A 21,027-nucleotide genomic window follows, 5' to 3' on the forward strand; every position below is an offset into this window, starting at 1 on the left:
TAAACTGGCTCTTATGATTTCCGTCGAATCAGAAGAGTAGTTATGACTGTATCAATAAACTGTATCGTGAGTCGAACAACATATAAACATTCAACATTTTTTTTAAAAACAAGCTGAAACAAGAAAGCGGGCAGGCTCCATCAGAAAGAAGGATAGTAAATCACGTTTGGCTTGGGGTGTAACTAGCATATGGAGTCAATGTAGTGTGACCGAAGAAGAGAGGAAGGAGGAGAGAAACAAAAATGAAGTGGCATTGCTGAGGTGTCCATGCCATGAGAAGTGGTGGGGAAGCGCTCACAGTTTGCATGGGGCAGCAGGGGCAGGTGGTTTTCTCTTTCATATCTGGGGGCTAGTCTAGCTGGTGGTGGGGGTCTCCTGCAATCTCGGGCAAAGTGTCCTGACTGCCCACATTTGTAACATGACCCTGGGGCATGTAAGGTGGAGCAGGCTGTCTGTTGCATTGCTCCCTTGGGTATGGTTCCCTGGGTGGGGGGTTGGGCTGTTGGTGTCATTGCTGGTTCGGGGGGGGGAGGGCATTGGTGTGCTGATTCCGTTGCTGTTTCGGGGGTGCTTGACATTCTCGTGCGTAATGTCCTAACTGACCGCAATTTTAACACTCATGGGATTTAGGCTGCTGTGGGCTATTTCTTCCCTCGTTTACGCATGCGGGGTTCTGGTACGTCCTAACTGGATGCATGTTAGCATCTGCCTACTCTTCCTCTACTCTTCCTTGTTCTGACCTTCCCTGAAGGGACTGTTCCCAAACTCGGGATGGTCTCTTTACTACCCATTTCTTATTATGTGTGTCGTCTGAGGGGTCATAATTGGCACAAACTCTCTGTCCTGCTTTGGTCGCGTGGGAGACTAGGATACGAGTCCATTTGGCCATATTTTCTGGTGTCAAATGGGCGCGGACTAACTCTGCAAATACTGCGGTAAAGTGGGTCCAAAGGCGTCCAGCAAACGCTATTGGGTGCTTGGTCTTTTTCTGTCTGTATTTGTTGAATCCTTCTATGGGATCCCCCTTATTGTAGCCGATCGCATCTAGGATCGCTGCATGCATTTCTTAGAGGGTGCCTCCTTCTACATTCTGTGGGTCGGGAAGGGCTGCCACGACTGAGGGGTCGAGGCTCAAAACTGTGAGCTTCACTTGTTCTTTTTCATCCAGGCCATACATGGTCGCCTGTGGCTTAACTTTTGCAAAATAATGGTGCGGGTCCGATGTGGGTTGGAACGGTTCGATTTTGTCCCACGCGTCTCTTAATTGGGTGACGGTTAATGGGTTGGTGTACAGAAAATCGGGGTCTCCGTTTGTTGTGGCCCTGCGCTATGTGGTGACAGGGTTCATGGGATTGTGCTCTATCTGTGCAGTCGGGGGTGGGTGTGCTTTTCTTTTCTGGGTTTTATCTTGAGTACATGCTCCATACACATAGCGATGGGCAGTCCCATTTAACTCCTGCCAATGGGGGCCATTTTCCTGATCTAACTGGGGTCCAAATGTATCTTGGAAACCATTTGTACTGAGAGCAGGGATTGCAGGTCTGCAATTTGCTTTCGGCATTTGGCATGGTCCACCGAACTCTGCCTTTGTTCCGTGGTGGAACTGTGGAGTGCTCGTAGGGCTGCCTTTAAATCCTGACATTGCATCTTTAATTGTTCAACTTGAAATTCTGCCTCTTCTCTTACCAATACCGAGCGTTGCGTGTTTTGGTCGGCCTTATCGTACTGGGACTGAAAGCTGCTGAGGTGAGCGAGACAAGATTGGTGTGCCCGTTTGACATCAGCCATCTCCTTGTCCTTTGCCGCTAACTGTTCTCTGAGTTGCTTATTGACTTTGTTGCACTCGCTGACGTCTCCCTCACTATTCTTCTCTCTGTCTTGAATCTCTCTGCGGAGTGTCTTCACGACCTCCTCTGTGCCTCGCAATTATGCCAAGCAGGACACAATTGCCATTGGCTTACGGACTTTTCCTAAATTCATCTTCTTATGAATCCCGGTCGGGTTATCCCACTAAGTCTGTCCTATACTTCCGGAACCCTATACGCAGCTAAAGCTGCGTGAATTGCTCTGTAAGTCTTTGAATCGGCTTACCTTTTCTGAAAGAAACTCCAGAGTAAAACTCCAGTGTTTTTACGCCGGTGTGGGGACATAGTCCCATTTTGGGAGAATTCAGTCCATAACACTTAGAAGCATGGGGCGGGAGTCTCCGACCCCAGGCCAGGTTGGAGAATCGGCGGGGGGGGGGGGGGGGGGGGGGGGGTGCAATTCACATGTCGCCGCTCTGACGCCGGTGACCGGAGAATCGGTGCCATTGGCGGTCGGTGACTCTCCGCGTGCGGTGGGCCGAGTGGCTGCTGAGATAGGCCGAGTCCCGCCGCCGCTATTCACATGTGGTCCTACCCGACGGGACCTCGCCGTTCATCCAGTGGGGGGGGGCTGGTGGGATCCGGCTCCGGGGAGGCTTCCACTTTGGCCTGGCCAGCGATCAGGGCTCACCGATCGGCGGGCCGGCTTCTCCTGGTGGGGGCCTATTTTCCTCCGCGACGGGCCCCTGTAGCTCTCCGCCATGTTGCGTCGGGGCCGGCACGGAGAAGGCAATTAGTGCGCATGTGCGAGTTTGCGCCAGTCATAACGTGCATGTGTGAATTCGCGCCGGCCGTAGCGCGCATGCGCAGACCCGTGGTACCCGTTTGAAGCCGGTATTGAAGCTACGTGAGTCGCTCCAGTGCCGTGGTGGCCCCCTGTGAGGCGCAGGGTCGCTGATCCTGAGGGCCTGTTGACGCTGTCGTAAAATGCGATGACATTTACGACGGCGTCAACACTTAGCCTCAGGGTCAGAGAATCCCGTCCATGGAATCTCTACAGTACTTAACGAGGCCATTCGATAAATCGAGTCTGCACGAAACCTCTGAAAGAGCACCCTACCTTGGTCCACTCTCATGCCCAATCCCCGTAACGCAGTAACCCCAACTAACCTACACATTTTTAGACACTAAGGGGCAATTTAGCATGGCCAATCCACCTGACCTGCAAATCTTTGGACTATGAGAGGAAACCGGCGTCTGGGCGGTGTTGCGGTGTTGTGTGAATTGTGCCCCCCCCCCGGCGATTCTCCGACCCGGTCTGGGGTCAGACAATCCCCCCATAGCATCCGGAGGAAACCCAGGCAGACATGGGGAGAAAGTACAAACTTCACACAGACAGTCACCCAAGACTGGAACTGAACCCAGGTCTCTGGCACGGTGAGGCAGCAGTGCTAACCACTGTGGCACTGTGCTGGATTGCAAGTTGGATTGCAAAGGTCTACATGATAAAATGGAAAGGCTTTGTGTGGCTTTTTTCACATTCATGGATGGCTTCTGATGCACGATCAATTATACAAAGACGAAAGTTGGATGCAATCGAGGCTTTATTACACTAAGATGTGTGGCCTCCTACAGCAGCTGGCAAAATGGCTGCTGTACTGGGAGCGGACACATATTTATACTCCGCCTACTGGGCAGAGCCAGCAGACAGGGAACTACCCCCATACCTGTAGTACAGGGCCTTACCATAAAGCACCTACATTGACATCCTCTATATACAATATATACATCAGTGGTGACTACCACAACTCCCAAGCATTTCATCACCAGTGAATCACCGTTTGAAATGCGGACACTCTTACTGTGCATGCGAGTGTGGCCGTGAAGGTTTGCTCAGCAAGATTCCACAAATAGGAAATGAGATCTGTTGTGGTGTTGCAGGTTGGGAGAGACACGCAGAAAGGAGAAGAGCTCTCCTGATAATTTCCCTTTTCTATCCACTCGAAGGTGCAGGTAGGCTTTTGTTTAATAAAATCTCTGACAATGTGGCACCCTTGATCAGTAATATCAGCCCAAATTACACTTAAAATACAGTAAAGTGTGAATCCCTGACTTCCTACAGTGTTTTCTTGTATTGAAAATATCTGAGGAGAATATTTTGGCAGCAGAACAAGAGAAGTGAAAACAATGTGAGCGGCAAACACACAATCAAGTTAAAAGGCCTTTAAAGGGACCTCCTGTGGTGATGATGCACTGAATGAAAGGTGCCTCTCCTCTGGAAACTTTAATTTGGTCCCCTTTAACTTAAAACACGACCGCAAAACCATCAAAAAAAACTACCCACGAAAATGGACTCAAATCTGCCAAGAAACAGAAATGTCAGCAGGAGTGGTAAGAGTCAGGAGAGGAGGACGCAAACGGTGGACATGAGGAGTGAAGCCGAACAGAGCATGGCAGACTGAGAGGCATCGCCGACGTCACCACCGGCACCGACTCAGCCACCGATGTGGCAATGGATGGAGCTCCCAGCACAGGAGCACCCAAAACTGAGGGACTCCATCAAGGAAGACCTCATGGAGACTGTGAAGACGACCATAGCAATCACCTTGGCCCCGAAAAGGACCCTGAAAAAGAGAGAACGACGGATTGAAACCCAGGAAGAGGTGGTGTGAGAACTGGAGAAAACAGCAACGGACCAGAGCGACTAGATCGCCGCACTAGAAACGGATGTGGCAAAGTTGGTGGTGGCCCAGGGAGCGCTCAAGGGAAGGTCAAGGACAGGAGAATAGATCCCACCACCACAATTTGAGAATCGTAGGACTACCAAAGGCACAAAGGGCAGGAACCCAACAGACTACGTACTGCGAATGCTGGGGAAATTGGTCAGGACAGAAAGCTTCCCCAAATCCCCAGAAGTGGACACAGCCTACGGATCACTCAGACAAAGGCCCAATTCAGGGGAACTACCAAAAGCAATCATCACAAAACTCCACAGGTACCAGGACAAGGAGAGGGTCATCAACTGGGCGAAGAACACTAGGTCCTATAAATGGGAAGGCCACGCGATCCGTATATATCAGCACATTGGGGCCGACCAGGCCAACCACTGGGCTGAATTCAATGAATCCAAGGCAGCCCTAATCAAAAACAAAATACGTTGGGGATTCTTTACCTGGCAAAACTCTGGGTAACATTAAACAACAGGGAATTTTACTTCAACAGGCTGAGTGAAACAGGAGAATTTATCAGGAAAAACAGGCTGGAAAGGCAGCAGTAATGGACACAAATGATCCACAAAGATGTTCTTTGTCTTTCCATGCCTGATCTATCTTGTATGTTCAGGGCACTCACTGGAGCCTGTGCTTCCGGGGAAGGAAGGGAGCGATGGGGAAGTGAAGCCCATAGGGGTGGGAAAAGGGGGTAGTGGAGGGTACTGGGGCCAAGGGAGTGATTGGGGACTAGGTAGGGAGAGGGAGTAGGGTAGAATGCTGATTGCAACTTGTCGCACATGGCGAATACGGGAACAAAGAAACCGACGGTCGCCATCTTGGATGGCCCCCAAATGAAGGAAACCCCGGAATGCAAGGGCACATCCACATGGTGGATATTGCTGACCCTGCGGCGAGGTGAGGGGTGGGGGAGAAACCCTCGATCAGAACAGTCACCTGGAATGTCAAGGGGATATAACGGCCTGGTGAAAAGATTTAGAGTCTTCGCCCACCTGAAAAGTCTGAAGGCCGATATAATCTTCCCCCAAGAGACACACATGAGGGAGAAAGACCGACTGAGGGTAAGGAAGGGATGGATAGGACAGACCTACCAAGCCTCCAATGGGCAGAGGGCCGGGGAGGTGGCAATATTTTTCAATAAATGGACGAACTTTACAGCAACGAAGACAGTGACAGACCGGTGGGGGGGGGGGGTTGATATGTCATGGTTAGCGGTGTCCTGGAAGAGGCACCAGTGGTTCTTGTAAATACGTACGCCCCAGAACTGGGGCGACGCAGGCTATATAACAAAGACCGTGGCAGAAATCCCTGATCTAGAATCCTATCGACTTATCACGTGGGAGCGGACTTCAACTGCGTACAAGACACACAGGCGGACAAATCCGGCCCCAAATCAATGAAACAGTCAGGCATGGTGGGAGAGCTGAACACCTTATGGAACAGATTGTGGGGGTGACCCATGGACCCATGGAGGTTCACACGCCTGAAGGAGAGGAAGTTCTCCTTCTTCACCCAAGTCCACAAAGTATACTCCTGCATCAACTTCTTTGTAGTAGGGAATTGGTGCTTCCAGGGATAGTAGGGCTGGAATATTCTGCTATAGTAATCTCTGACCATGCTCCGCACTATATGGACATGAGGTTGGAGATGGGCCGGGTCCAGCACCCCCCATGGAGGCTGGACGCGGCCCTCCTCACCAACAAGACATTTTGTGTCTTGACCGGCGCCACGGCTGGCCGAAAGGCCTTCGGCAGTCGGCATGAGTCCGCGCATGCGCCGGAGGGTCAGCTGACGTCACCCCGGCGCATGCACGGTGGAGGGGGTCTCTTCCGCCTCCGCCATGGTGGAGGCTGTGGCGGCGACTGAAGAAAAAGAGTGCCCCCACAGCACAGGCCCGCCCGCCGAACGGTGGGCCCCGATCGCGGGCCAGGCCACCGTGGGGGCACCCCCCGGGTCAGATCACCCCGCGCCCCCCCAAGGACCCTGGGGCCCGCTCGCGCCGCCTACTCCCGCTGGCACCAGAAGTGGCTTAAACCATGTCGGCGGGAAAGGCCTGACAGCGGCGGGACTTCAGCCCATTGCGGGCCGGAGAATCGCCGCGGGGGGCACGCCGACCGGCGCAACGCGATTCCCGCCCCCGCCGATTGCAGGGTGGCGGGGAATTCCGGCCACGGCGGGGGCGGGATTTACGCTGGCCCCGGGCGATTCTCCGACCCTGCGGGGGGTTGGAGAATTCCGCTCCAGGTAACTATTGACGGAGAGGAAAATGTTACAAATGGAGTTTGATTTGCTCTCCACCGGGAAAGCAGTGAACCAGCTCCGCCAGACACGGGGGACCTTCGATGAACATGGAGACAAGGCCAGCCACCTGCTGGCACACCAGCTGAGGGAGCAGAAGCCTCGAGGAAAATAACGCAGGTGAAAGTTAAGAAGGTGGACTAGTCACGGCCCAGACGAGATTAATGAGGCATTCGTGACCCACTACCAAGGCTGGACACCACCAAACCCCCAGAGGGCAACTCGAAGATGAAACAGTTCCTCGATGGTGTGGACATATCAGTCGTCGGGGAGGATAGAAAACAGGGACTGGGGGAAGTCATGGAGAGTATCAACTCCATGCAGTCAGGCCCGGACGGATTCCCGGTGCACGTCTATAACATATTTGTGGCAGCAGTGGCCCTGCACCTGCGGGAGATGTTCAATCACTCGCTATCGAAGGGGACCTGCCACACACCCTGGCTCAGGCCTCAATATCGCTGATCCCTAAAAAGGGCAAAGAACCGATGGAGTGTGGGTCATACAGCCCCATCTCACTCCTAAACACTGACCCTAAAGTCCTGGCGAATGCCCTGGCAAGGTAACTGGAGAGTTCTATGCCAGAGGTAGTGGCGGATGATCAGATGGGCTTTGTGAAAGGCAGGCAACTAACAACGAACATTAGATGCCTGCTGAATGTGATTGTGACCGCACCCGGGAAAGAGACACCAGACGTGTCCACCTCCCTTGATGCAGCAAAGGCCTTTGACAGAGTGGAATGGAGGTACACAGTTTGGCTGCGGGCCAGGATTCACCACATGGGTGAAAATATTATACATTGCTCCCATGGCGAGCATACAGTCAAACGTCACCAGCTCTGGGTACTTCCAGCTACACTGAGGCACGAGCCCCCGTTATCCCCACTGCCATTTTCCCTGGCAATCGAAACACTGGCCATCGCCCTCATATCAGCAAAGGGGTGGAGAGGCATCCAGAGAGGAAACAACGAGTACAGAGTATCGCTCTGTGCAGATGACCTGCTCCTCTACACCTCAAACCTCCTAGCCAGCATGGGAGGAATAATGGAGCTGCCAAGAGAGTTGGAGCCTTCTTGGGATACAAACTCAGTCTGAGTAAAAGCAAAATATTCCCCGTGCATCAGCAGGGAGGGGAACCAGAGCTGGGGAAAATGCTGTTCAAGCTGGCATAAAGCCAGATTCCAATATTTGGGAGATCCAAATAGCCCACGGCTGGACATGGATCCACAAATGGAACCTGTTGAGCCTATTGAAGGATGTAAAGAAGGACCTGCTGAAGTGGGACGCACTCCTGTTCTCTCTGGCAGGGACAATACAGACTATAGAAATGACATACTGTCCAGCTTCCTCTTCCTGTTCAGATTCCTTCCGATCTTCATCCCCTAGGCTTTCTTCACCAACCTAGGCAAGACAATCATGGCATTTGTGTGGGGGAAAAATAATCCTGGGATCCAAAAGAGCGTCCAACGAAGTAGGAGCGCCATGGGGGGGGGGGGGGGGTGGGGGGCTAGCCCTCCCGAACTACCAGCTCTACCACAGGGAGGCCACCATTGAAGAGTACGAGGCTGGTCAAAGACCCAGGAGCAGAATGGGTAAAAATGGAAGAAAACCCCTGCACGGGGATATCTTTCCAAGCACTGGCAACGGCAATGCTCCATTCACTCCAGCCAAATATTCGAAGAACCTGGTGGAAGTGGCCACACTCAGAGCGAGGAACCAACTCAGACATTCTATGGATTGATAGCAGTGTCCACCTTGGCCCCCATCTGTAAGAAACATAAGTTCACCCCGGTGACACTGGATGACTCTTTCAAAAGCTGGAGACAGGATGAGGGAAGTCTGATGGTAGGGGACTATACATAGATGTCAGGAGAGTGACGCTGGGGGAACTGACAGACAAGCTACAGCTCCCAAAAGGGAACGATTGCAGTACATGCAATTTAGGAACTTCCTCTACAAGGAGACGGCAACATTCCCCCAATGACCAGGGCATTCCCTAATGGGCAAACCCCTAACCGCAGGTGAGCTAGGGGACAGTAACTGTGCTGACATGTATGGACGACTATTGCACAGTGCAAACTTCACCTCCTCATGGCAGGGCTGAGCTTAATGCAGCTGAAGGTAATGCACATGGCGCACTTGACCTTCACACTGCCAAATTGACATTTTCTGCGTCCATGTGATCGGGTAGAGAGTGCCCTGTGTGGGAGTTGGGGGGGGGGGGGGGGGGGGGGTGCCATAGTCCGTTCCGGCTGGGAGGGTCGGGGATCAGGACTCCACTTAAAAATGGCGTCCCGATCTCGCGATACTCTGGGGAGCTTCACTGTGTACAAAATAGGGCAATGTGCGTCACGGCCACGTGTTCCCTGCTGAGGCCCCTTATACAACGCGAGCTGGTGCGAGCGCCGGGAAACATGTGGCTAGATGCACTCACTATGGGACTTTGTTGCCATTTAGTTGAATCGAGCCCATGTTCTCCGGGTATTTGCAACAAATGCGTTCACTCCCAGTTTGCACTATCTTTTGTACTCAATCGGTCCCTTGTTATTTATACTTACTTCTTGTTAGTTTAAACACTAATGTAACAATGCTGCTGCCATCCAAATGTAAATAACAATTAGAAAGCAGTGTTAAAAGGGGGTGTGTGAGGGGAGAGAAGGGAAGGGGGAGGGGTCAGGTTGTGGGAGGGAGTAGGCTATGTTTCAGGGGTTTCATGTTTGCACCAATGTTTTATTCTGGCTTGTTTTGCAGTAACAGTAATCTTTATTGTCACAAGTAGGCTTACATTAATACTGCAATGAAGTTACTGTGGAAATCCCCTAGTCGCCACATTCCGGCGCCTGTTCAGGTACACTGAGGGAGAATTCAGAACGTCCAAATTACCCAACAACACGCCTTTCAGGACTTGTGGGAAGAAACCGGAGCACCCGGAGGAAACTCACGCAGACACGGGAAGAACGTGCAGACTCCGCACAGACAGTGACCCAAGCCGGGAATCGGACCTGGGATCCTGGAGCTGTGAAGCAACAATCTACCCACTGTGACCCCGGGGGTCCTGGAGGGTCAGTCTTGGGGCAGCCAGTGCCCCCTGGGGCGAGGTGGCAGCGGCTGTGAGCACCGGGTGTGTGACTAGTAGAATCGGTACCCAGTGTAGGGAGAAGGTCAATAACCTACACTGGGCAGCATGAGTGAGTAGACATCAGCGATTCCCCCCCCCCCCCCTCCCCCAGACCGCCCCTCCACAGGAGAATCTAACCCCCTCCCACTCCCACACCCCCTGAGCGTGCCCTGGAAGTGAGTGGTGTGGCCGAGGACAGAGCAGTCACCAATGCAGAGGCTGGTGGACGCTGCAGAGCTGAGGAACCACCGGGCTCGACCTGGGGACCTGTCAAACGTGTTTTTATTGCCTTACTGACTGACCCATCCCTCCCATTGACCACACGTCCATTCTCCTGCAGTCCTCCAGCTGATGGTGCGGCCCATCCCGGGTGGCCCCCTCTCCTTTCTCCCAGGAGACCACCTCGGAGGAGAGCTCCGAGGATGCCACCATAATAGTCACCGCAAAGCGGTCATCCCCACCCTCCACCAGCACAGCTACACACACCTCGGTGGGACATGTTAATGGTCGGGCTACTGGTTCACAATCTGGTGAGCACCACACAGCTGCTGATGTACATCAGGTGGAGGCAGGAACCCCAGGCGAGACAGCAGTCGGAGGTCTTATGAATCCCATGACTCAGCTGGGTCCAAGCCTGATGCTTAGCCTGTGGAACAGAGATATCCTGAGCTGATGGCGATGATAGGGAGCAGCCGGAACATTCAGAGAGAGATGTGAATATCACTCCAGCAGATCCATAGCCGCTTTGTGGATTCCCAAAGGCTATGGCCACTGGAGTTGTCACCGGAGTTGTCGGGGAGATGCCAGGACTGGCAGAGCCAGATGACACAGGGGCAGCCGGGCCTCAAACCAGTTGCCCCTCCATCCCGAGATGAACCCCAGGGCCCTATGGGCTCTGACTGGGAGGACGGGGTGCTGAGTGGCTACCCAGACCTGTCCCATGGAGTGGCGATGGTGGCCACCTGCTCCCCCGGATTCTATCCCTCTGATGAGGCTGCTTCTCACAGCCAGCACATGGGACAAGGCAGCATGGCTGTGCATTCTGCTGGGGACCTCCGACCTCAGAGCCCTGAGAGGATGCCTGCCAGGGGCATCGAAGGGCACGGGACCGTTCGCTGCGGACATGCCCCGGAGCTGTGTCCCATCCCCTTGTGCTGGGATATTGATTGCTGCATGTTTGGTGTTGCTTCCCACAGTGTTCAAGCACAGTGCCAGGCATCAAGGTGTGATTGGGATGCTAGGCAATGACTTCCACATGCTACATGGCCCACCTACCCACTGGGTCCACCTGGGTTGTGTGAAGTGCTCACTTAACCACGATTGCCAATTTCCTTTTAGCAATAGCCCTGAGCCACAGAGTCATAGGGCTCGGCAGTCGGTGGGGGTATTGGTGGTCAGTAAGGCAGAAGGGTAGGGATAAGGGATGTCCCCGGAACGGGTACACATGATCCAGGGGTTGGCATGGTGGTGCCATGTACGGTTACCTCCGGTTGCCCCCACAGCACCTCCCCCCCCCATCCTCCCATTGCAGTCCACCGCTGCGGAGGGTCCCCCACCCCCCCCGCCGAGCACTGGGAAGGCAAGCCCAGTGCCCACGGTCTTTTTGCCTGTGAGCAAAGATGGCTACTCTCCTCTTCGGCTCGCCGCAGAAGCCCTTCCACCAGTTTCAGAACTAATCGGTGCAAGCATGACCACTCGCTGGGGAGGCCGCTGAATCATGGGAGGCCATTGGATAGGGAGTGGCTCTCGTTAATTGTGTGGAAATGAGCCTTAAGTCGTGATAATTGGTTTCTCGCCATGCTACACCGAGATCCCGATTTTGTTTACAGGAGCGAGCCAGTTGCATCGCAAACTGTTTCCCGTCTGGTGCGGTTCTCGTTTTCGGCGTCTCCCGCTATTTACCGGCCTCGTTTGGCTTGAGTGAGAGCGGAACAAGGCCAAAGAATCACACCGAAAAAGCCAGTGGGAACACCCCAAACTCGTCCTAAATGACACTTGGCTGAATTCCTTTAACCCTGGGATGGTTCAACTTGTTTTTTTGAATAAAACTAGCAGCGCAATAAGGTCATCTGAAGTGCTTCCATTTCCAAAGCAGAAGTGAAACCCCATGATTTCAGTCTGTCCCAGTCACATGGGAGGAATTGCTTGCAGAATATCTGGATAAAAAGGAAGGCTGGATGTTGAAAAAATCAGACAGCTCTGTGAGGCGCAAGACAAATGACGGCTGAAGTAAGGGGCCTAGAGAACTGTTAGCCGTGGCATTCATTGACGTACTGTTGTGAGTGAAGTTTGTTTCGGTATTTTGAGAAGGACCGATAGTTTTTCTCCATTTGGCAAAGATGTCAAGTTGCCTGAAAGGATGTGTGGTGATCAACCACCAAATCCTGGAGGGGAAGCACCATTATGAAATCCAAGATGTCCTCCATTGCACGGGCGCCTGTTCCCTATTCCGGTAAATCATTCAATGAACTATTAGAGATAAGAAACTGACCAGGGAGAGTTTGTAATTTGTGAAATGAAATCTAGATATTTGATTAGGTCATTCCTAAAAGTGCTTTTCCTTGAAATATATTTACGAGCGTGTTTGTGATTGTTCTTTCGAAGACTTCCTTTGTTGTTACATAAATGCTTTAAATTTGACCTCAAGCTTTTTCTGTTAATATGTACGTTCTTGGAGACTGAAATGTTTATTATTTAACTGCAAAGTCTGTCTGTCTAAATTCCAAATTATTTGACATGAAGTTACATTTTATAGTATAGAACGCATGCTGAGCTCACCTGAACCAAAAGTAATCTCGCTGGCATCAAGAATAGGTCAAAGGAGCAAAACTAATTTTGTTTTGAATTGAACAAAATGCGATTGTACAAACAGCTTGGGGGTACAATGGGCTTAAATTAGATTTACTGTGGCGGGATTCTCCGACACCCCCGCCGGATCAGAGAAGCGTCGGGGTGGGGGGGGGGGGGGGCGGCGTGACTCCCGCCCCGCCGTTCTGACGCCGGCAGCCGAACTCTCTGGCACCGGTGTTTTGGCGGGGACGGGGATCGCGTTGCGCTGGTCGGGGGCCGTTGGCAGTGGCCCCCCCCCGCAATTCTCCGGTCCCCGATGGGCCGAGCGGCCGCCCATTTTCAGCCAGTCCTGCCGGCGTGAATTACACAAGGTCTGTACCGGCGGGACCTGGCTCTGAGGGCGGCCTGCGGAGTCCTGGGGGGGGGGGGGGGTGCAGGAGGATCTGGCCCAGGGGTGGGGGTGGGGGGCCACGGTGGCCTGGCCCACAATCGGGGCCCACCGATCTGTGGGCGGGCCTGTGCCGTGGGGGCACTCTTTCCCTCCGCCCCGGCCTCTGTAAAGCTCCACCATGGCCGGCGCAGAGAAGAAACCCCCTGAGCAAGCGCAGGAATCTCGCCAGGTGCGGATTCCACACCTTCTGGATGGCCCAACGCCGTAGTGGTTCACGTCACTCTTTGGCGCCGGTACGGCCCGCCCACTGGATACCGGAGAATTCCGGCCACTGACTTTGGGCATGGATTCTCCGATGCCCAAGCTGCGTTTCTCGGCAGTGCACCTTTTACTTGCGGTGGGATTCTATGCTCCCGCTGCTTGTCAATGGGGTTTTCCATTGAAGCCACCCCACGCCGCTGGGAAAACCACGGATGGGGATACTCTGCCTGTGGGAAAAGAGAATCCCAATGGCTGGAGAATTCCAGTCTTTGGCTCTGAAATTGGCCATTTTAGGCAGACACCAATTTCTGCGCCCACAACCTCCGTAACCTTGGCAGCAATCTGATGAATTGGTTGCCAAGCTTCCTGATTCTATCTGTACGTTGGAGGTTCCAGTGGGCTTGAACCCAGCCCAAACACAGTGACTGGCACACTGCACAGGGTTACGGACAGCGTCTGCCTACAGTATAGAAGCTGGGCATGGAAAACACAGGGTACACCGGATGCCGGCTGAAGATCTCAACCAGGCCAAGGTAGAAATCTGGATTGCAGAAGACAAGGAGAGATTGATTTCTTTTCAATTATCAGGAGTGTCGACTTCTTGACAGTAAGTACTGTGGGTACCACACATATTGGGAGGTATCTCTGTCCCGCTGCACCAGAAATCTAGTGCGCCCCCCCCCCCCCCCCGGATTCTCTGTCTCGCCACCCGGCCAATGAGGTTTCCCATTGAGGGCAGCCCCACGCAATCGGGAAATCCCCGGGCTGCCAGCCCAAGTTATCATATGTGGTTTTAGTCCATTTTTAAATATTTTTATTCAAACAAGGTTTTCATTATAGCAGCCGAATCCCAACCCCCTATTATACCAGAGGTGCATCCACCCAATCTCCCTCTCCCCTCCCTCTCACCCCCCATGAAAAAACCAAAGACCTTAATCAAAATAAACAGACAAATAACCCCTCTCCCCACCCCTCAACAGCTGACAGTAATCAGTTCCCTGAAAATGGAGATGAAGAGCTTCCAAACTTGACTATTACTCTTGCTCTGACTGCCTCATGGTATACTTGATCTTCCCAAGGTGCAAAAATTCCATCAGGTCTCCCAAGCAAGCCAAGGCCTTAGGTGGCACCGGAGACCTCCACCCAAGCAGAACTCGCTTCCTGCCTAACGAGATCTTGCGAGACGTCATTATCTGGATCACGCAAACAATGGGTGGGACCCAGACTCGCATAGCTAAAGGAGCTTAAAGCTTATTTAGTTATGCTGCCACTAGATAAAATGGCCTCCCGGCATCCAAGGCCTCACCAACGGGACATAATCTGGGTGCCGTTTAGCACCGGTCCCCACAAACTGGGCCAAGGCAGAACGGCACTTGGAGGGGTTTCTCAGGTGATCCGAGTCTGCTGGTTGGTCAGCCTCTGGCCAGAATGGCACCCTAGCAGTGCTGGTGCCACCTGGCTACCATGGCGCTGCCAGCCTGGCATCCTAGTAATGCCACTCTGGCTGGCATTTTGCCCCAACTGGGGATTGGGACCAGGGGTGCCCTGATAGTATGTGGTGGGGTGCAAGGGGGCTCGAGGAACCCCAACAGCTGAGTTAGGGCATGGAAGGCTCCGGGGATGTTTCGGGGGGGAGGGGCGTCATGAGATCGGGGAAATGTTTAAAAATGGCACCCCGATCATCTTCCTGCACTGAGGTGCCCCGCTCGCTGGAGCTCCACAGTGCAGGATATGCAGCTAAGTGCAGCCTTAGCGAGGCGTTCCCCATCGCGGGCCTAGCGTCTGATTGTTTCCCATACCGGGCACCTGTCTGAGACGGAAGCAGATCATACATGTCTGGTGTCAGACTTGACCCAGAGAAATGCTTCCAACCACATACCTGCATCATCACAAAGGCTGCTTGTTCTCAATGTCCAGATCTCACTTCACTTCACCCCTGCCTCAGCTCATCGTCTACTGAAACCCTTGTCCATGTCTTTGCTCCCTCTAAACTTCACAGAATCCCAGAATTGTTAAGGTGCCGATGGAGGCCATTCGGCCCATCGTGTCTGCGGCATATCTCCAAACGGGCATCATGACTTGGTGCCATTCACCTGCCTTTTCCCCGTACCCCTGCACATTGTTTCTATTCCAATAATCATCTAACACCCTCTTGAATGCTTCGATTGAACCTGCCTCCACCACACTTCCAGGCAGCGCAGCCCAGACCCCAACCACTTGCTGTGTGTAAATGCTTTTTCTTGCATCACATTTGCTTCTATTGCAAATCACCTAAACTTTGTGTTCCTCTCGTTCTTAATCCTTTTACGGGCAGGAGCAGTTTCCCGCTATCGGCTTTGTCCACCCCCTCATGGTTTTGAACATTTCTATCAAATCTCCATTTAGCCTCTTCTCTCCAGGGAGAACAATCTCAAACTCTCCATTCTATCCCCATAACTGAAGCTTCTCATCCCTGGAACCATTCTTGTCAAAGCTTTGACAAAGAGTCATTGGACTCGAAACATTAGCTCATTTCTCTCCCTACAGATGCTGCCAGACTTGCTGAGATTTTCCAGCATTTTCCCTTTCGTTCTAGATTATTAACATATATTAGCTTGTCTGTTCCAATGCACTCTCGGCTGCTCTCCCACTTTAACCGTTCACTAACTTCAGCCCATTTAAGTCTACTGCCTGTATCACGATACACGCCAAGTTCCCACACCTATCACCCAAGCACTCAGTGAAGCTCACCTACAGCTTTCATCTAACAATGCCGTGATGTTAAGTCCTTGTTTTCAAATCCCTCTCTGGCCTCACCTCTCTCTTTCTCTGCAATCCCTCCCCAGCCCCTCAACCTTTCCAACATATCTGTGCTCCTCTAATTCTGGCCGACTTTGTCCACTGATTTTAATTGCTCCATAATTAGTGGTTGAGCCTTCAGTTGGCCAAGCTCTAGGATTCCATTCCGAAGTCTCTCCACCTCTGACTCGTATCTCAAAACATACCAATTCATCCAAACTTTGGTCACAGTCCATTATACCTCCTTATCCATGCCTCATAACACCAACATTAACATTTACTGTGTTAATGGTGCTTTGTAAAGCGATATGTTACTGTTGAATGTTGATCATCTGGGCATTCACAATGAAAATAACAGATACAACCAGCGTGAAATCATTTAATGAGACAGTGACCTGGGTTATGTTGTGAAACAGATTGAAGAATAATTTTCAAAAGGGAACTGGACAACTATTCAAAGAGGGAAAATGTGCATGGCCCTGAGAAAGATCAGGGGGGGCGATTATCCAATATGGAGCCCAAGTGTTCGCGCCGTCGCGAACGCCGTCCCGTTTCACGGTGGCAAGAACCGGGCCCAGGTACAACCGATTCTGGCCCCCACAGGGGGCCAGCATGGTGCTGGAGTGGTTCACGCCGCTCCAGCCTGCTTTCGCTGCGCCAACCTGCACATGCGCAGGGGACTTCTTTAGCACGCCGGCCGCAACTCAACATGGGGTTGGTATTCAGGGGCCGGCCGCACCAGAAAGTAGGCCCGGGGTGGGTGAGGCCACCCTGCTGATCAGTGGGCCCTGATCGCAGCCCAGACCTCATCAGAGCACCCCCCCCCCCCCCCCCCCCGGTGAAGGAGTCCACCTCCCCCCACCCCCACAGGCCACCCCCGACCGTTCCTGCAGAGGTCCCGCCGGCAGCGACCAGGGGTGAATGGGGCCGCGGGACTCTGTCTCATCGGCATGGCCTCTTGGCCCATACGGCCAGAGAATCAGCGGTCCCGCCGATTCCAGCAGCCTGCGGCCGGCGCCGCACCAAATGCGCCGGCGCAAATAGCGCCGATTCTCCGCACCTCGGAGAATCGCACACCGGCGTCGTGGCACGGTTGCGACGATTCTCCGGCCCGGTACGGGGCTCAGAGAATCGCCCCCCAGATGTATAAGATAAATTGGACGACACTTATAAAGACCGAGTACAGGTAGGGTGAGCTGAATGGCCTCAGTCTGAACTGTATACTTTGATTAGAACAGTCTAGTCAATCATTAACTTTCAAAGCATTTGTGGTTCAATAATTTACAAGGTACAGGTAAACTAACAAACAGTAGAAGATCTGGATTCTTACCTTAGGTATTGAGAACCATAAATTAACCAACTTCTAATTCTGTGGCCATATTTTAGGAGAGGGGACCAGTTGCTGCAGTTAAATGAGGGATATGCATCTGACTATCCACCTGAGATCGTGGCTGAGATACTCCGAGACAACTCCACAGTCCTGGTGAGTAACAGAGGGAGAGAACTCCACATGGTTCGTGAATTACTGCGAGTGAAATCCACACGGTTGGTGAGTTAGTGAGAGAGACAACACCACACTGTTGGTGAATTAGTGAGAAAGAGAGAGAGAGAGAACACCACATCGTTGATGAGGTACTGAGAGAGAGAGAAAACTCCCATGGTTGGTAAGTTAGTGAGAAAGAGAGAGGACTCCACACAGTGGGTGAGATACTGTGGTAAACCACTGTAGTATATAATGGCCGCGATTCTCCCAATGGGAGACTGAGTGCCGACCCCGGAGTGTTTCACTCCGGCATCGGAGGCCGCTCCTCGCCCCCTATTCTCCTCCCCCCCCCCCCCCCCCCCACCGGGGGGGCTAGGAGCGGCGGTGCGTGAATCCCGAGCGCCCGGCCTTGACGCTTGTGTCAAAGCGACGCGCCGGGAATGACGCAGCTGGCGGCGCCAAAGTGACATCTGCCGCGCATGCGCGGTTGCCGTCTTCCCCTCCGCTGCCCTGCAAGACATGGTGGCTTGATCTTGCGGGGCGGCGGAAGGAAAAGAGTGCATCGTTTATAGACGCCGGCCCGACGATCGGTGGGCACCGATCGTGGGCCAGACATCTGCGGAGCACGCCCGTGGTGCTCGATCCTCCCTCTGCCCCCCACAGGCCCCACACTCACCTGTCGTGCGCTGTTCACGCCGGCAGCGACCAGGTGTGGTTGGCGCCGGCGTGAATCGGTCGGGTTCGGCAGGCCGCTCAGCCCATCCGGGCCGGAGAATCGCCGGTCGCCGTTAGAAACGGCGAGCGCCGATTCTCCATGCGGCCTGTCACAAAATGCGGCATGCCATTTTTTGGGGGGGTGGGAGAATCGCGGGGGGAGCCATGACAGCGTGGCGTGATTCACCCGGCCCTCCCACGATTCTCCCACCCTGCGTGGGGTGCAGTGAATCGCGCCCAATATGTGTATTGTGGTAAACTGCTACTGTATTACATGTAATGTGGTAAACCACTGCCTGATGGCTCCGCCTCCCCTCAAGCTCGGTATAAAGGTGGCTGATTGCCTCCTCTGACCCAGTTCGGGATCAGAGGCCAGGAGGCTTTCTGATTAGCTTTTTAAGCCTCAGATACGTTCACTACTTGTCTTGTGTTCATTGATGGCACATCAATTTAATAAGCTAAACTTCTGAGATGAATTCATCGCTCAAGCCTGTTCGCCTGGGGCTGGACCCACAGGCAGCCGACGCCACTGCAACATTCGAGCACTGGCTAAGCTGCTTCGAAGCGTACCTCGGATTCTCCATCGAAAACTTCACCGACCTGCAAAAGCAGCAGATACTCAACGCACAGGTGAGCCTGCAAGTTCTCCTTCTCATTAGGGACGCCCCCTCGTATACGGAGATGATAATGCTGCTGAAGGGACAGTATGTGAAGTCTGTAAACACTAAATAATCCCTCAAAATGATACTTCAAACCTACAAAAGACTTAACACCTTTCAACAGAAACACATCAGGTTAAAGGCATTACTGTTATGAGTTTAAATCACCCAAATGATTCAGAGATAGTCTTTGCTGGCAGAGATCACCGCAGATCCAGCTCACTGCAAACACAGACACACCCCAAGCTCTTTTTCTTCATGCAGCTCTCTCAGCAAACTAGCCAGGCACACTTCAGCTGCTCTCTCAAAACTGAAACTAAACACTGCAAAATGGCTGAGCTAATAACCCAGCTCCACCCACACTCTGACATCACTTCAGTAACATGAGCTGCTCTATTTCTTAAAGGTACATTGCTTAAACATCCATTTCTTAAAGGTACTCTCACATGACAAGGAGAACATCAAAACAGGATTGTGTCTAGTCCTATATGTAGAGTCATAGAGTCGCACAGTACAGAAAAGGCCCTTCGACCCATCCAGCCTGTCCCAACAATACCTACCTGTAATCTCGTACTTTACTCACTTACCAGCGCTTGTCCCACAATCGTGAATGTGATGGTAGGAGTGTGCACGTATTAACTCTCCCAAAGTAAAGAGAAAAATAATTCTGTGCTTGAGTGCAGCAAATAGTTTCTAAATGATTCAAAAGCAGAAATAGGAGCAGGATTAGACCATTTGGCCCCTCAAGCCTGCTCCGCCATAGGATAGGACCAGTGCTGATCTGATTGTGACTTTAACTCCACTTTGCTGCATGCTCCCCATTTCCCTTTGTTCCCTGAGAGATGAATACTCTATCAATACTCTATTAATACTCTATCAATACTCTATCAATGACAGTGCTGAATATAGTTAATGATGTGGCATTCACAACCGAAGCAAATTCTAAAATTTCACTATCATTTGAGTGAGGAAATGTCTCCTAGTCTCAGTCTTAAATGATCATCTCCTTATCCTGAGGTTGTGCCCCATGCTTTAAATTCCCCCTGGGCAGCACGGTAGCACAGTAGCCAGCACTGTGGTTTCACAGCACCAGGGCCCCAGCTTCGATTCCCGGCTGGGTCACTGTCTGTGTGGAGTCTGCCCGTTCTCCCCGTGTCTGCATGGCTTTCCTCCGGGTGTTCCAGTTTCCTCCCACAGTCCAAAGACGTGCACGTTAGGTAGATTGGCCATGATAAATTGCCCTTAGTGTCCAAAAAGGTTAGGAGGGGTTATTGGGTCACTGGGATACGGTGGAAGTGAGGACTTAAGTGGGTCAGTGCAGATCGATGGGCCGAATGGCCTCCTTCTGTACTGTATTGTTATGGGCCAGGGTTTAGAGAACCCCAAAGTGTATCATGGAGTTCACCTGACCCATGTTTAATAGATTGTGGTGTGGGGAGCACATGGCCCAATCTACAGGTGTAATACAGCAGAAATGGAAAAGTATTTTTAAAGCAAAACAATGTTTATTCTATGAACTCAAGTTCACCTTTTTAAAACATACAGTGAACATCTTAGCAACCATCAATTCAAATACAACCCCCAAAGAATACAACACTAAGTAATCCTTAAGCTGCCCTTTTAACATCCATAAGACTTTAAAAAAACCTTTTAAACAGAAGCATATCAGGTTAAAGTCACTTCTGAAGCAGTTATTAGTTTTAAATCACCAAAGGATCCATTTCCAGTCTTTAGAATTCAGAGAGCGAGACTCATACACTTTCTGGCTGTGATTGCAGCTATCCAGCTCTGAAAACAAAACTAAAATACACCCTGTAGCAAACACCTAAAATGGAAGTAAAAAGCTGGCAGACAGCCCAGGTCCACCCACTCTCTGCCATCACTGCTGTAATAAACACCCATTTCTTAAAGGTACTCTCACATGACAGTATGTTCTATGTTCTATATGACTGTGAATTCTTCCCCCCTCCCCCCCCCCCTCGTCCTTCTCAAGCTGTCTGTGGCC

The 21,027-nt window shown here is 52.2% G+C and overlaps 1 protein-coding gene across 2 annotated transcripts in view; it reads left to right on the forward strand.

The window, feature by feature from the left end:
• The window catches only part of LOC119969293, a 156,901-nt gene that overhangs the window by 110,625 nt on the left and 25,249 nt on the right, over positions 1-21,027 (forward strand). Inside the window, exons 1-2 of one of the 2 annotated variants that reach the window (XM_038802723.1) lie at positions 12,237-12,398; positions 17,553-17,649. In XM_038802723.1, coding sequence (XP_038658651.1) covers positions 12,286-12,398; positions 17,553-17,649 — 210 coding nt within the window. In that variant the 5' untranslated portion in view covers positions 12,237-12,285. Of the gene's footprint in view, positions 1-12,236; positions 12,399-17,552; positions 17,650-21,027 lie in introns of those variants that run through there. The other variant, XM_038802724.1, reaches the window with a different exon arrangement.

The sequence above is a fragment of the Scyliorhinus canicula genome, chromosome 7 (assembly GCF_902713615.1).
Source record: "Scyliorhinus canicula chromosome 7, sScyCan1.1, whole genome shotgun sequence".
In the NCBI taxonomy this organism is placed as follows: Eukaryota; Metazoa; Chordata; class Chondrichthyes; order Carcharhiniformes; family Scyliorhinidae; genus Scyliorhinus; species Scyliorhinus canicula.